The 15,630-nt window shown below is 38.1% G+C and overlaps 1 protein-coding gene and 1 long non-coding RNA gene across 3 annotated transcripts in view; one reads left to right on the top strand and one right to left on the bottom strand.

Annotated features, from left to right (window-relative positions):
- LOC147015693 (uncharacterized) overlaps window positions 1-12,556 on the top strand; it is a 47,384-nt gene extending 34,828 nt beyond the window's left edge. The window contains exons 2-3 of the long non-coding RNA XR_015049795.1: window positions 2,458-2,548; window positions 12,420-12,556. This is a non-coding gene — a long non-coding RNA (uncharacterized LOC147015693). The remainder of the gene's footprint in view (window positions 1-2,457; window positions 2,549-12,419) is intronic.
- LOC147015692 (T-cell leukemia homeobox protein 3-like) overlaps window positions 10,736-15,630 on the bottom strand; it is a 17,560-nt gene continuing 12,665 nt past the window's right edge. The window contains exons 3-4 of one of the 2 annotated variants that reach the window (XM_085848092.1): window positions 11,846-11,960; window positions 10,736-11,078 (exon numbers count right to left, since the gene is read on the bottom strand). In XM_085848092.1, coding sequence (XP_085704218.1) covers window positions 11,022-11,078; window positions 11,846-11,960 — 172 coding nt within the window. In that variant the 3' untranslated portion in view covers window positions 10,736-11,021. Of the gene's footprint in view, window positions 11,079-11,778; window positions 11,961-15,630 lie in introns of both variants that reach the window. The other variant, XM_085848091.1, reaches the window with a different exon arrangement.

Raw genomic sequence — 15,630 nt, 5'->3', positions numbered from 1 at the left:
CTGTATCGGGTTAAGGGAGATGTGGTGTGGAATAGAAATTTATTCTCACAGTTTTTGAGTGCTGTATACAAGCAACAGTTCCGATAACTCTTCAAGGCACAGAGCTTAATGGTCAGGTTGAGCTGCAGAAAATGAAGGAACCACAGCCTGGAGTTTAACAGCTTGCAATACACCACCCTCCTGTCCAAGGCTCGATCTCTGGTCCCCAAGCTCCATCTCCTGGGTATATTCCACCACACTTCTGGCTCCTCACCAAATGTCCCTGCTAATGTCAGCACTCCTCTGCTCTGCAATGCGCCCAGCAATGTGACTGTCTGTCTCTGTCTCTCTCTCGTGCTCCCGCGGCTCTTCTTATTACCAATCAATTTGAACTTCCCTGGGATGTGGCGTGATTAGCGACAGTGAATAGGACAAGCCCATATTGTTATTTTTTGCTTTCAAACATTTGCTGAATGGGATGTTGGGCAACCTAGCTTATATTAGTTAACCATCACCAATAATCTATTGGTAGGCACATATTACAGAGCTGGCAAAATGACATAGATGTATGCATACTCGCTTCTAAAGTGTTTAGCATGGGTTTGAATCTCGGCCCAGCTATAAACTGTCATCTCGGTGTTTCACAGGCAGGGTGATTCATCAATGTGTGTGCTGTCCCTCGGATGGATGTAAAACGGGCGTCCTATCTACCGGCGTCCTGAAAGATCCCATGGAGTCCTACATCAAGAGTAGGTGAGCTATCGCCGGGACCATGGCCAAATTCCTGTCCCAACTACTGCTGGTAAGGCAATGGAAACCCATCCAGTATAATCCTTGCCAAGACAATGCTTCAATAACACTGATCCTTTTTGAAGAGTATGGTACATCGTACACAGGTTAGTACTTCGGGTCTTGCTCTCTTAACCCTCCGACCCTCCCCAGCTCCTTCATGATGCATATTCTTTGAGTAGCCCTCTCCTGGCTAAACTCCCAAATTCCAGACTGTCTTCCCACTTCCACTCATTTCTTCCTCTTTTCATTCTTTTGTGTAACTGCCTTTTGCACTCTTCACCCTTCCTTCCAGAGCTTCAAGCATGCGGTGCACCACCATCTCATGTTATCTTGCATTCCAACCTGAGACCTTTTCTATTCCCTATTAACTCTAATAATATTTATATTTTTAAATATATATATATATTTATATATATATATATATATATATATATATATATATATATATATATTTATTTATCCACATTATCCTGTTCGTTCATTCCCATGTGTTCAATTGTGGCCCCACTGTCAGGACGTTATAGTTAACCCTCTGTCTCCTCACTGTTCTCTGAGCCTAGATTTTGTACAAAAACACACACAAACAAAAATCTCATCTCATGGAAGAGCAAATTATTTTTACAAGCTTGGTAAAAGAGACTCAAAGTATAGGATTTGAAACGGGGACCCCACAAGTATCATGAGGTACCTGTTCAAATGGGAATGCAAAACAGGCCAATCCTAATCATTATAAAATCAATTTTACCTTATCGACAAAATGCTTGTGGAAAATGGATCGGAAGAAATGAAGGCAAAGGTAGGTCAAGTTTACAACACAAGTACAAACAATACAGTTTCACATATTTACGGCACAGGACATATTTTGACATCCTGCGAACGGTGCAGTGTAAACACCAAGACATCGAGGAAAGGGTTACTCTGGGGGAAAGCTCAGTAGGAATGCCCCTTGTGCTGTAACCCTTTGCATGCAGGCAGATAATGGAGCAAGAGGCTCCTTACCGACTGGAGGAGTTAAACATACGCTCTGGAATCCTATCGTTAAGAGATCCCTCAACACAGCACTCAGGAAGGCTCAGATTACAGGCACGTGACATCTTCATGTGCGCGTCTGAACAGATCCTTTATCGTTACACCATGTACGTAATTGATATGATATGAAGTCACATGGCTTAAACAGGTGGTGAGCGCAACACCAACGGTACCATGCGCTTGTCTGTTAACAGGGTATTTTGGTTTGCATGGCCCTGAGGCTGCTCATTGGGAGAAATGTGAGGACCCTCCGAGGCCTTTCATTTTATCTCTTGAAATTTGAAGTGTCGTCCAGCCTCCAGGAGGCGCTTCACGCCTGCAAAGAGTATTGAACCGTCATCACTATATTGAGGCTTAATATGGTAACTCTAGCGAGTCGACCTCTGTGTGTGTGTGTGTGTGTGTGTGTGTGTGTGTGTGTGTGTGTGTGTATACAAAAATATATATATATATATATATATATATATATATATATATATACATACTAGTGGAGTATGCTTTCACCTTGTAAGCAATAACGAACTGTGCTTCATACGTAGGTACATCGTAAATAACAGCAGTTGCAGCATGACCTCCCATTGTTCCCATTGTCTCGGGTCACTCACCTGCAGTGAGCACAACAAGGCTGCACTTATTTTTGGATATTTTCATTTACAGACGCTTTCCGACGGTTCTGTGATTCTTCCCGGTGTATCAGCTTCGATGTCCGTCGGCAGGTGCAATTTCAGCTTTCTCCATCACCCGGAAGGTACCAGAAATTCATATTCCATATTCATTCATTGGAATGAGCTTTATATAAAAGATATACATTCTGTATATATGTCTTCGGAAAAACATACGTGTTTATATCTGTATATGCCTGAGACGAGGTCTTTTCTATCCTTCTTTTAACTAAATCGGTGGAATCGTACTGAGTGCAATTCTTGGTGGGCTGTGCCTTTTTTGCTTTACTTTTTGGTTATTTGTGTGTCCACACTAGACAGCCTAACTATTTTAAGAAATTGGAGAATACATTTGACTTTTTATAATAAAGATATCACGACACAGGCAGTTAAAGTAAAAAATTTCAACAACTTGCAACAAAAAAAAAGTTTGCTTCCATTTCCACGGTGTATTTGATTGTTCAATTTCATCAAATACTGAAGCAGTCCCTATTAAATGTTACCCAACACGAAGGCTTTTATCAAGTGTGAAGGTGCAGTGTGTGTACTCTTATATAATACCGGTTAACTCTTCAAAGTATCTCGTTTTACGAAACAAGCTTCTAACGAAAGTTTCTGACTTTTGGAATGGCGTTTTTCAATTGCCACGTCCGATGACGAAACGATGTCTTTGCCCCGAGTTTTTTTTCCCCCGATTCACTTTTTGTATTGTGCAACGGGTGTTTAATGAGCATTTCACCTTGTAATGATGTCGATCAAAGTTCATACTTTCTCTTTTGATAGATGTGTACTTGTGGTGTTCTAAAAGTTCACAAAGGAGTTAAACAGTAGTCTGAGAAATGTCAACATTTAGTTATTTTTCAATCTGTAATCACATATGTATACGATTTGTTAGAAAAGTATTCTCATACATCTTTTTTGACTACATCTGTACACTTGCACTGTAATATTTTTTTTTACGAACAATATATAATATACTGCATTGAGAAATGGGGAAAAAAAGTTTACATTTGTTGGACCATTGTAAAGTTTCTTGTTTGTCGAACTTTTTGAATGCCCCTTGTATATACAATATTGTGTGCGTTTATAAATTTCCATTAATATATATATATATATATATATATATATATATATATATATATATATATATATATATATATATATATATATATATATATATATATATATATATACATATATATATATATATATATATATATATACATATATATATACACACACACACACACAGTGGCTGCAACGTCCCTATCCAAACACTGTCACTTAGAATTTATCTGCATGCTTCCCTCTACTCTCTCCACAAATTGGAATTTTTCTCCATGTTCTTCTGGACATCTTCCATGTTGATGGTTGGATGTCATAAAAGCAGCCCCTGACAGCTCTTTTGAAGTCGTCAGCTGTCAAGAATCAGCTATCCTGCAACAAGATTGTGCACCAGCACATTATGCTCTCGCAGTTAGAGAATATGTTGACGAATTCAGTGGACGATGGATTGGACGTGGATCTGAGGTAGTGTGGCCTCCTCAAAGTCCGGACTTAACAACATGTGACAACTCGCTTTGGGGCATTGTGAAAGGAAATTTCTCATCTCCGCCTTACAACAGTTGAAGACCTCAAAACAGCTGTCAGGGGCTGCTTTTATGACCTCCAACCCTCAACATGGAAGATGTTCAGGAGAACATGGAGAAAAATTCAAATTTGTGTGGAGAATGGAGGGAAGCAAACAGATAAATTCGAACTAAATTCTAACTGCGTGCATCGGGACTTTGTGGCCACGGTATATATTTATAAAAAAAAAAATTTTTTTTCAAAATCATGAAATATATCTTATATGATGTATTGTAAGTTACATCCCCCCAAAGTATCCCAGATTGAAAAAAAAACAAAAAACTTTCTTACCGCTATTTATGAATCGCGAAATCAAAATTGATTCAAGTTGTACAGTAATGTACAATTTCCAAAGATGCCATGAAATACTTAAAATTATATACATATGTAAAGTTGTTTACTGTGAATAAATTTGATACATCTAAAATTAACATTTGAAAAGTTTCCGACCTGACATCGACAAATCAAAATGAACGAAACAGTGATTGTTCCGTTTCATGGGGAAAGTATAAAAGCTTTCGCTTGTGTATATATTTCATCCAAAATTATGTGCACATGTGTGTGTGCGCGCACACACACACACACACACACACACACACACACACACACACACACACACACACACACACACACACACACACACACACACACACACGTTTCGATAATTGACCTTATTTCAGATGGGACCCTTTTGAAGAGACCCTTAGATAGGTTAAAAATATACATTTTGAAACGATGAATATACTTGTAAGGGATAGAATAAAAAACAAGCTAAAATTGGAATTGTATGAAGGTTGAGGAATAAGGGTAATTCCTTTAGCTCGTGGATAAGGGTTCACAACTTTTGAAAGGCATATATATGTAGAAAAATACGTTTTGTGAGTCGGTCATAGTGACCTGGTGGTGACATTTGTACACCTGATTAACGTATACACATGACGTTGTATCCACAATTCACATTTATTGACACTGGTGTAGAGGTTTTTAAAACAAAGAAACACAAGGACCTTCAGTGACACAGGAGGTGGTCATTTGGCTCATCTTACCTGGGTAATATTCACAGCCCAACAATCCCATTTGACTGCAGGGTGTGACCTGATTAACGTCACACATTGGCAGAGGTGTTTTTTTTTCTTCCAAAGATACCACTGCTTGTGTAACATCCAAAAACCCAAATGCAAACAAAACAGCCGATTTTATGTCAGCATCCAAGGGGTAACATGCTCTGAGATGCAGCACTCCCTGGATTGCATCAAAATGGAAGCTTTAAAATTACTTTAGTGAGGTTTGATCCCGTATTTATAAACATGTATAAGATATCATCATTGGACAGACTTAGAACAGCAATAACATCTTGTGAGAAATGCCTTAGGTTGGGAAGGGGAATAGGGAGGGCGATGTCATGAGGCCCCCACGATCCTTGAACAAAGAGGATGGTTCAAAACTTTTCTTAAAAGTTCTCGGCCTGAAGTGCGAAGCCGTTAAAATAGATTCACAAAACTTAACCATTTTTCAAGAAACTATTTTTCATTGAAGTTTTGGACAAATGAAAACTTTTTCACATTTTAAAACTTGAAACTGAGCAACCACTGTCACTTTATTTTTCCACCTCTGGCATACATCTATAGAAACCTTTGTCGTCGTTATTTAAACCGGAATAAAAACACCAACCTTGTGCAGCTCGGTAAATTGTGTATCAAATGATTTAATACCTTAGTTTCAAATTATCATAATGACTTTATAAGCATCTACAATGTTGGCTGCAATACAGCAATTTATCCAATATTCCATGTTCATAATAACAACATTAAATGACCTTTATTGCACATTGTGGAAAATATATTACAGTATATACAATGTACAAACATTCCCTGTGCCCTTTGCTGTCACCACAGGATAGTTCAGCTACAAATATTAATAAATGTACGCCAATAAAAGTCATCATAGAACCACTGAGAAAGTTTTGTTAATTTTTTTTTTTGTTTTTTTTTGCCAATGCTTTGTTTAATTTTTAGTATGCAGGTATAATCATTTTCATATATAAAGGTATGCAAGTAGGCAATGATAAGGTAAAATTATTTATATATACATGTAAACCTTGTACACTTTCTTTTTGTATTTCTTGAACCATTGTGAACATTTTTTTAAAAACTTTTTGAAGTTCCCTCGTACATAAGTAATAAAAATTGCACAAAAGTAATAGCGCACTCACCTTTGAGATGTCTCGTCTGGTTTTGATTCCAACCCAGACTATAAACAAACTGCAGAATTGCTAGTTTGTAGACAATGTGTTGCATCACAAACAAGCATTGTACGTCTGATGGACGTTAAGCTGGGTGGCCCATCTGTTAGCATGAGACTGTGTTGGTTAAAAGTCCCATGGTATCTTTGGTGAAGGAGTTGAGTCATCCCCGGCACCTTGGAACAAATTACTAATTCCTACGAAAATCACCTTCAGTTGAACGTCAAGACAAGTTTGTCGGTTCATTTTAAAAAAAAATACTTGCCCCAAAATTATCCCCCTCAGCCGACCTCACAATAATGTGACAATATATGGATGCACTAAATTATGGTTGTACGGAAGTAAGTGGAGTAAATTTGTTTGTATTCTGTGGTTGGTGTAGGGACGTACACGGTTTTATGGTGGATGTATACATTGATTGTGATTTAAAGTGTATATGTTCAATCATGTAAACTTTGCCACTTTGAATTATCATTTGAGGATATGTTTTTAAAAGTCCTAAAAATCCAAACTAAATATGAATGGGCTCAATACACGGCAAGAATGTGTCCGATAATATACTCGTATCAACACCTTTACATGCATCTCACGGTCATAGATGAGACTAAGCAGTAACAATATTTTCATCCGATCGAGTATAATATCGATTGAGCATTATTGGAAATAAATACGATGACAGCATGAACATGTAAATGGACTTACCTGCTGACTATATCATGCTTACTGGAGTGTGTAAGTGACATGCACATAAATGTGAGTTAATTAAAGGACAATCGAGTAAAACACCCTGAATGTGAAAACGATGAGTCGCGACATTTACAGGTAGAACGGGGAGTGGTTGGGGGAGTTATTTGACATTTGGTCAGAACGCACATGATCCAATGATCATCCAAATCCAAATCGGTGGAAGAAGGCCACTCTGGACGGGCTCGGTTCCTCCAGTGGAGATGGTAAGACCTTATTGTGCATCTCTTTTCACACCATGCTACTCACCCTTCCCCAACCCCCCCCCACCTTGACCCAATTTCCTGTGGAAGAAAAAGAAAAAAAAATCTGACATCCCATCACCACACTAATTTAAGTGTGGTGTGGTGGGGTTGGGGAGGGGAACATTCTGTTTTCTTCCATCTTACAACCCCCTCCCCCAGCCCCCCATTCTATTTGAACTTTCACAACACACGTTAGACTTTCTCAAATCATCTTCACATTGTATTAGGTAATCTTACCTGGGTGCCAGGGACTGAGCCCAAAATTTTGTGCGGGTACGCTATTCTTCTACCCTCGTACATAAGTAATAAAAATTGCACAAAAGTAATAGCGCACTCACCTTTAAGATGTCTCGTCTGGTTTCGATTCCAGCCCAGACTATAAACAAACTGCAGAATTGCTAGTTTGTAGACAATGTGTTGCATCACAAACAAGCGTTGTACGTCTGATGGACTTACTTAACAACATGTGACAACAATACCCCTTCCAGTATTCTTTTTTTTTTCACCACCAGCCAATATATATCATCAAATCTTGGCAAACAATGAACATGATTTATTACATTTCTAAATGACTAAAATGCTTCCAAACTTAAATATTTACAACTTTAAAAACAAGAATAGGGTACAACCCTAAATGTAAACATTTATTTATTTACATACCACCTTTACATGTAGGTACAGAGCACAGAGGAGGGGAGGGAGTAGATGTGAGGTGAGGAAGTGCCCCCCCGGGGGGGGGGGACTTTCATTTTATAATTATCCCTTCTCGGCACAGATGGGTATCATTTCCATGAGTCAGTGTCACATTTCTCCCAGTGCTTGGTGTTTCCTTATGCGCCTTGGAATTGCAGCTTCGGAGTCATGTTTATGACTCTCTTTAAACTATTTGAAAATACAAACAAAACTTTTTTGACTCCACATCATAGTAAAAATATTTCCGATGTTCCTGTTATATATGTTTCTTAAAAAAAAAGAAAGAAAAAGAAAAGTATAATATACAGTAAAGAACCCCTAACTCCGTCTCATAACGAAAAGAGAAATTGTATCATGTTGTTGTTGTAGGTTTGAGAACAGATTATAATTTTATATACATGTTAAACTATGGTGATAAACTCCACTTACCAAGTGCTCATGGTGTATATAAAGGTGAAAAATATACGAATTGTACTGTATGGGTTTTGAAAAGACGTGTTAGCATATATATATTATACAATCAAGTGAAGGATTTCTGTGCCATCCTTCAGTCGCAATGTACACGTGTATGTAACATGTCTGAGACAACTATTCCTGTCACTTTTGATGAGAACTTGTCGGAAACCCTCACGGAGTCGAATGGTCCACGCGGAACGTTTTTGTCTTTCAAGCACGTTTCTCTCTGACGGGGTTTCTTAGAATCATTTTGAACACTTTGGAAAGTCCAAATTAGACTTTTATAACCCTGAAAAGTGGCGTACACCCTCATGTAGCAATTAAAAGGAGATTCCATATGAATAATAAATATTCATTGGGCATAGTGCTTCATCTTGCATATGGTGATGGACACACATGAACATTTGACATTGATTAACATTCGGATTTGGCTGCACATTTAATTTTAGTGCATGAAATAAACATTAATCATTATATACCTGGAACCTGGGTTGTTTTGTGAAGTGTTCTTCCCAAACACCCCAGCCGGACAATGTGGGTCCCATATTAAGACTCCCCTGCAGATGATGGGTCGATGGAAACTACCAAATGAAGACTGCTAACTGTGCCTCTAGAAAGCAAACTACATCTGATCTGAGATTCAGAAACGGCGACTCCTAATAGTAATGATCGCACCATAGCTCAGCGTTAAATTTGGCTAAATCGCCATCAAAGGCATGTGCACAGGGTGTACACACACATAAACCAAACTTTACACGGATGTGGCGATGGTGTGCATCTTGTGCGTGATGACCTGACACTTCAGAGAATTCCTTCGTTCACTACTCAAGTATAGTTTGTGCGTAAAGGACAAACGTTACATACAGACCCATGACCCATGCTGCACAAATGATGCATTGATGCCTTAATTTATTTATTCTTCATCATGATTTGAGGCTTTTTGAGACAGGTGGAGACATCAATGTATCATTTACATGAATTACAATGATGTTTGGCAGAAAATAATGTGCTGACAGAAATGGCACATATATTCATCCAACCCCCTGAAAAAGGTCATAAGACATTTGATATATATATATATATATATAATTCTTACAGTTTCCAAACAATACCGACTGTTATTTGGGTATCAGTTAAAAGTCCCACACTACCAGACTTGGCCTTGGTGTAAGTCGAGGGTGTGCCACTGGGATGTCAATACCTACTTACCATACACAGATATAAACTGTGAGGCATAGCCCTTAGCATGTTTCCTTACAGTTAAACCACAAACTTAGAGAAAACTCACAAATCATAAAACACGGCTTTATTAAAATAATGTTTTACAAAAGTAAAATGTCGTTTTAAAAGATTCATTCGAATCACTCATTTAATTCCTGCATTTGGGACTCTCAGGTTCCTTCACATGGAACTATAAAAATTCTTCATTGATATGTGCTTAGCACAAGAGTTTTATACAATCCACTATGCGTCAGTTTTGAATGGAATATTCATATGGTTATAACCTGAGAGGCATCAATATTTATATGACAAGCTACAATGCATTTTTCAAACAACAAGATCAGAGTGAATAATAATAACAAAGCTTTTAAGAGTATGTATAATTGTTTTTATTCTATTTTACAAACACTCCAACGATTCGATCATGTAGCGAAGCGTTATATTTCATGTATGGCTTCTTTTGAGAGGGTAAGTTTGAATGTACATATTGTGAATACCAATAAACACTGGGGTGCTTACAGCATGCTGTGAAAACGTGATGTAACAAAGTACAGAGCACACAGATATTTCATAATCATCAGTCAGTGATATGTGAACTTTGTTTGTACCACAATCGCCTTACCTTCCACTTCAAATCTGTACGATGAACGTGAAATGTTTGCTCCAGTAATAGAGTTCATCTACATATACAGTGTGTGTGTGTGTATATATATATATATATATATATATATATATATATATATATATATATATATATATATATATACATACAAACATTTTTCTGAACAATGGATAATCCCAACCAACCACCTGAACCTCATCCTAAATTCTTCTGTTAAAATTGCTGTAGAGAGAACAAAGAAAAATATTTCAAAAAGCAATGCAGGTTTGTTGATAACAATAGTGATTGTGCACATCAGACCAGGGACTTACTGATCACCCCTGGGTGTTTCACATCTTGGGGCTGAATGCTATGCTTTGCCCTGCCCCATGTTTACCATGACTTGCGTGTTTTGAAATGAGAAGTCGGTGAAACCCAGAAATACAGCATTAGAACGTCATTTTATTTTGCAGAGACAAGGAAACTGTATAGAAAATGAGATATTCACAAATAAGGCTTTTAAGTGCACATTTTATGCTAACAAGGATACGATCTCTCATGAATTAATACTAATATATTTAGCGGTCAATTTACATATACAGTACATCATGTATTTGAGTTTTGTTGGAAATACAACGAAATACAGTAGTCCTTTACAACTCTCGAAGAGCGGGAGAGTGTGAAGTGTGTTAAAGGATTTCCCTTATCTTCGCCCCATGCTGGCTCCTTTAGATCTTCATTCCATCAGTTATCCAAAGAAAAGGCGCCTTCCCCATCGGTGGCGTCTGTAACAGACAGGGTGAGACAACAGTGCCGCGTCCCGCGGTGCGCAAACAAAATACTGTCCATCGGTGATCTCATGGGAACGCGATACACCGCTTTGGCCTGAACTCGTGCCCTCTTTATGTTCGCGTAAACTTATTCCCACTTATATTTACTGTAGCTGCTTTTACAGTGCAAGAAGCATCATTCCCCAAAGTTCAAATTTGAAAGGTTTTTGTGTGTGTGTGTGTGTGTGTGTGTGTGTGTGTTATATTTATATATATATATATATATATATATATATATATATATATATATATATATATATATATATATATATATATATACACACATACATACACACACACATACATAAATATATATATACATATATATATATGTAATTGATCTGTACTTTTATAAAAATGGCGCAGATTACCTTCATATTGCGTTAACGCTTTCGATCTTTAATATACACGTCTTCACTTTTCCTATATTACAATCTCCTTGCTATTACTTCGAGCTGAAAGAGAACAATGTTTCTGCGAAAGTTTCCTTTACGGTGGCCTGGCTTAGTCCCATATGCCGACTTTTACGGCATGGCATATTGTCCCTTAGGATATAGAGAATAGTCCCTTAATGGTGAGGCATGCATCGTCCCTTTTGTCGCCCACGGCGTCTCTCAAACCACCGAGGCCACCGAGGAGACGGAGGTGATCTTGCCTGGGCTATCGTCGGCCCACGGCTGCAGGTTTTGGAGAGCAAAGAGCGATGCGTTGTGCAGGCACACCGGGTCTTGTTGAACGGGCTGGCTCAACGTCTTCTGGAAGGCTTCCTGTTGCAGCTGCAGCATAATACGACTCGCCTGCTGCCTCTCTGCTTCTCGTTCTTCTGCAGTTTGTCTCCTGCAATGCACACGCACACGAACATGCCCACACACCTGAGCAAAGCCCGGGGTATCTATCGTGGTCACTCTGCAGTTGTGTTATTTCTTATAGTTGGCAACATGGGTTCCTCAGGCTCAAGACCCTCAATCTGCATATGTGCATTGATTATTTCAGGCTTGGTACCCTGATATTCAATGCAAAGGACACTTTAAGAATTATCGGACTGAGATGATCGCAATAGTCCCAATAAATGTTTATTTTTCAACATACAAATACGGGTGATTGATTAGTCTAAATATTTGCTTTTAATAATAATTTTTCTTTTTATATTGAAAAACATAACAATGTTGGTGATTCTTGGACTATTTAGAGTACCTCTTTTCGAGAAGTCTTTTGAACTTAAGTACTGCTGGCTGATAAACTTTTTTCAGTGCTTTGTCCACTCATCAAAACACATTGTACACGTCTGGGGTGCAGGGTGGCCTGTGGCGGTGACACCACAGTTGTTGCAGATTCAAATGTGGCTGAAGGAACCAGCAATAACGATTTGGATTTTAAGTTTCTGGAACTCCAATTAGTTTTAGGTGAGTTGCTATTTTGGCAATAAAAAAAAGAAATACCCGCTTGCTCAATAATGACCGTCCATGAATGAATTAATCTGACATATGGGTCTACACTTGGTGCCAGTCCACCACTCTTAAATGCTTTCAGCTAAGTTGAGATGGGCACCAAAATGCTGTCAATAAAACAAAAAGCCACAATCGTCTAATGAAGGAAAGAAACTATAATAAAACATGTCTGTGGGTACCTAGTTTGAGTGATAAGAGCGAAGGGGCAGAAAAGTGAATATTTCCTCCATGCGCAGCTTCCAAGGACATTTGTTAGGCTTGTGGGGACATGGCGGTAGAAAATTATCTTGTGATTCAGCATGGCTTCATCGATCTTCCATGTCACATATAAAACTCAAATGAGATTCACGTGTGGTTTCTGAATTGCTCTCTGATGATTCCAATTCCCCCAAAGCCTGCAGGGTTACAGATGTTCCCCCAAGACCAAGACGAATACAAAGGCAAACCCGTGACAATCGAGAAATTTTATACCAAAAGGCAAGTTCAAGAGGCTGAAAAAATATTACATTGAGCCCTTTACTAATTTGATAATTAAACATTTCACTAATAATTACAAAGACTCTTTCGTGGTCGAATTTAAACCAGATTGTGTAAAAACAGAAGGAAAACAAGACTGAGTCCTACACAATATCGAGCCTCGGCAAGTTACATAGATTACTGTATATCCGAGAATGACCGAATCTATATTAAAGTAGATCTGTGTCGGAAAAAAAACCACATACATATAAATATATATTTTATAAAAAAAAAAATATATATATATATATATATATGTATATATATATTTCTACACACATACATATATACATATATTTACATACATATATTTACACACACATATATCCATATATATATATATATATATATATATATATATATATATATATATGTTGTTGTTCGTCTTTCGGCTGCTCCCGTTAGGGGTCGCCACAGCGGATCATCCGTTATGATCCGCATACTGATTTGGCATAGGTTTTACGCCGGATGCCCTTCCTGATGCAACCCTGGTCGCCTCTCACGACACAGGGATAAGGATTGGGTTTTGCCATGATTCCGGGCTGCCCTACACCCTCTCATAGCACGGCCCGGCGCAGAGCGCCTGTCCTCAAGCAATCCTCCAACCCAAGCCTCCGAGTAGCCGGATTATAGGTGCACGCCACTACGCCCGGTACATATATATATATATATATATATATATATATATATATATATATATATATATATATATATATATATATATATATATATATATATGTATATATATATATATATATATATATATATATATATATATATATATATATATATATATATATATATATATATATATATCCATACCCTATCCCGTCCCTACGGGAGTGCACGATGCTGAAAATATTAAATTACAATACGGGGTGTATCGCACCGTTTGCAATAAAGTTATAATTGGCGATTTCAGGATACAGGGAACTATTAGCTTCCTTTTCCTGAATAGCAGGGGAAAGTGGGGAGGGGTGATCAGTAAAAAAAGAAAGATGAACAAAACAGTCCTTTTTCTAAAAAAAAATAATTCCAACAATTTTAATCCTTTAACCGAACTCTATATATTTATTCTCCATACTTCACGGACTTGCTGATGGACAATCGTAGGCCTTAATCACTCACCCTGGTTTGGGACAGGTTGCCAGGAGCCGAATTAGGCCCAAGTAAATCAACGACTTCCAAGTAAATGATGAATCGCAAATTATCGCCAGTCTGCATTGTTTTGCTCATATCGGCAATCAATATTTTTTTTACCACTACTTCTGCACAGTACAGTGTAGCTTTACCATGCACTGTATGTAGTGCACTTTGACCCACAGCACAAGCACCAATCGTACGATGTACTGGAGTATGTAAATGTATCAAAATTTAAAGGAAAGCATATGAATTGTTTTGGCCACTGAGCATAGAATTCACTGAAATACTTTTAAAATGACGATGACGGCAATTACTATGACAACGACGATAACAACTCAAACACCTCTCACCGTTGAAGCAAAATTGAGTTCAATAGTGGTAAACCACAGTGAATTGGAAAGGCTCATACCATGATGTATTCTTCTGTATATCATGCAGGGATTGACAGCATCCAAAACCAAACCCAAGCAAATGGGGGAATTTCCTTAACGTCTCTTGTGACGATCATCAAGCTCGGACAACCCCCCTACCAGCCTTAAGTTCCTCCTATGTAAATGGAAGTTGGTAACCTGTGGGCTTTAAATCCATCGATATCTACATGGATTCAACCATGGTAATAAAATATATTATATTAACTATAATGGCACTCGTAGAGTGCACCGTCTCACCTCGCGTGTTCATTCTGAACAAAAATACCATCGTTAACTGAACATGGCATTATTATGGCTCAGATACCTGTATCGTCCATGCATCCGATTATGTCACATAGTTTCTTGGCATCAGTTATGAACATATAAATTTAATTATTCACTCACACCAGGTGACTCACTATCAAAATATGAGGTTTCAGATTTTGCAGATAAGGATTGCAAATCAACAAATTATGGCTGGAATACCACTTCACTGATGACATCATTGTTATCACTCTGTATACTCCATGTGGAGTTGATGATGTATGCCAAGTTTCAATTTTTTTTCTTTGAGGGGTTTCAGAGAAAATGATGTCCAAATTTTTTCCTTTAATCCAATATGGCTGCCACACCATGTGACCTGTGACGTCAGAATTAGCAATAAAAGATTCTCCATGGAGAGTCCCTCCGATGTTTAAAGTTTCACATCGATCGGACAAGTGCTTGCAGGCCTCCACCCACCCTTACCCCCCCAACCACTCCCTCCCCCCCACCCCCCACCTATTCAACTCCACATGAGGCCTGCACTATCCTTGAAAAGTTTGGCCACAATTATTTAAAGTGGCTCAATAGATTATCCTTTCCTCCTATTGCAAATTCCCCTTTCAAGTCTCAAAATCGAATACAGCTAATAACTTCATTTTTTCTATCATTAATCCTGACAGAGCCTACATTATTCTGACCAAGTTTGATGGTGATCACTGAAGCCAT

The sequence above is a fragment of the Eptatretus burgeri genome, chromosome 12 (genome assembly GCF_056783735.1).
Source record: "Eptatretus burgeri isolate ZD-2024b chromosome 12, Ebu_testis_v1, whole genome shotgun sequence".
Classification (NCBI taxonomy): Eukaryota; Metazoa; Chordata; class Myxini; order Myxiniformes; family Myxinidae; genus Eptatretus; species Eptatretus burgeri.
The sequence above is the reverse complement of the archived record's forward strand: the minus strand, read 5'-3'. Positions and strand labels throughout refer to the sequence as shown.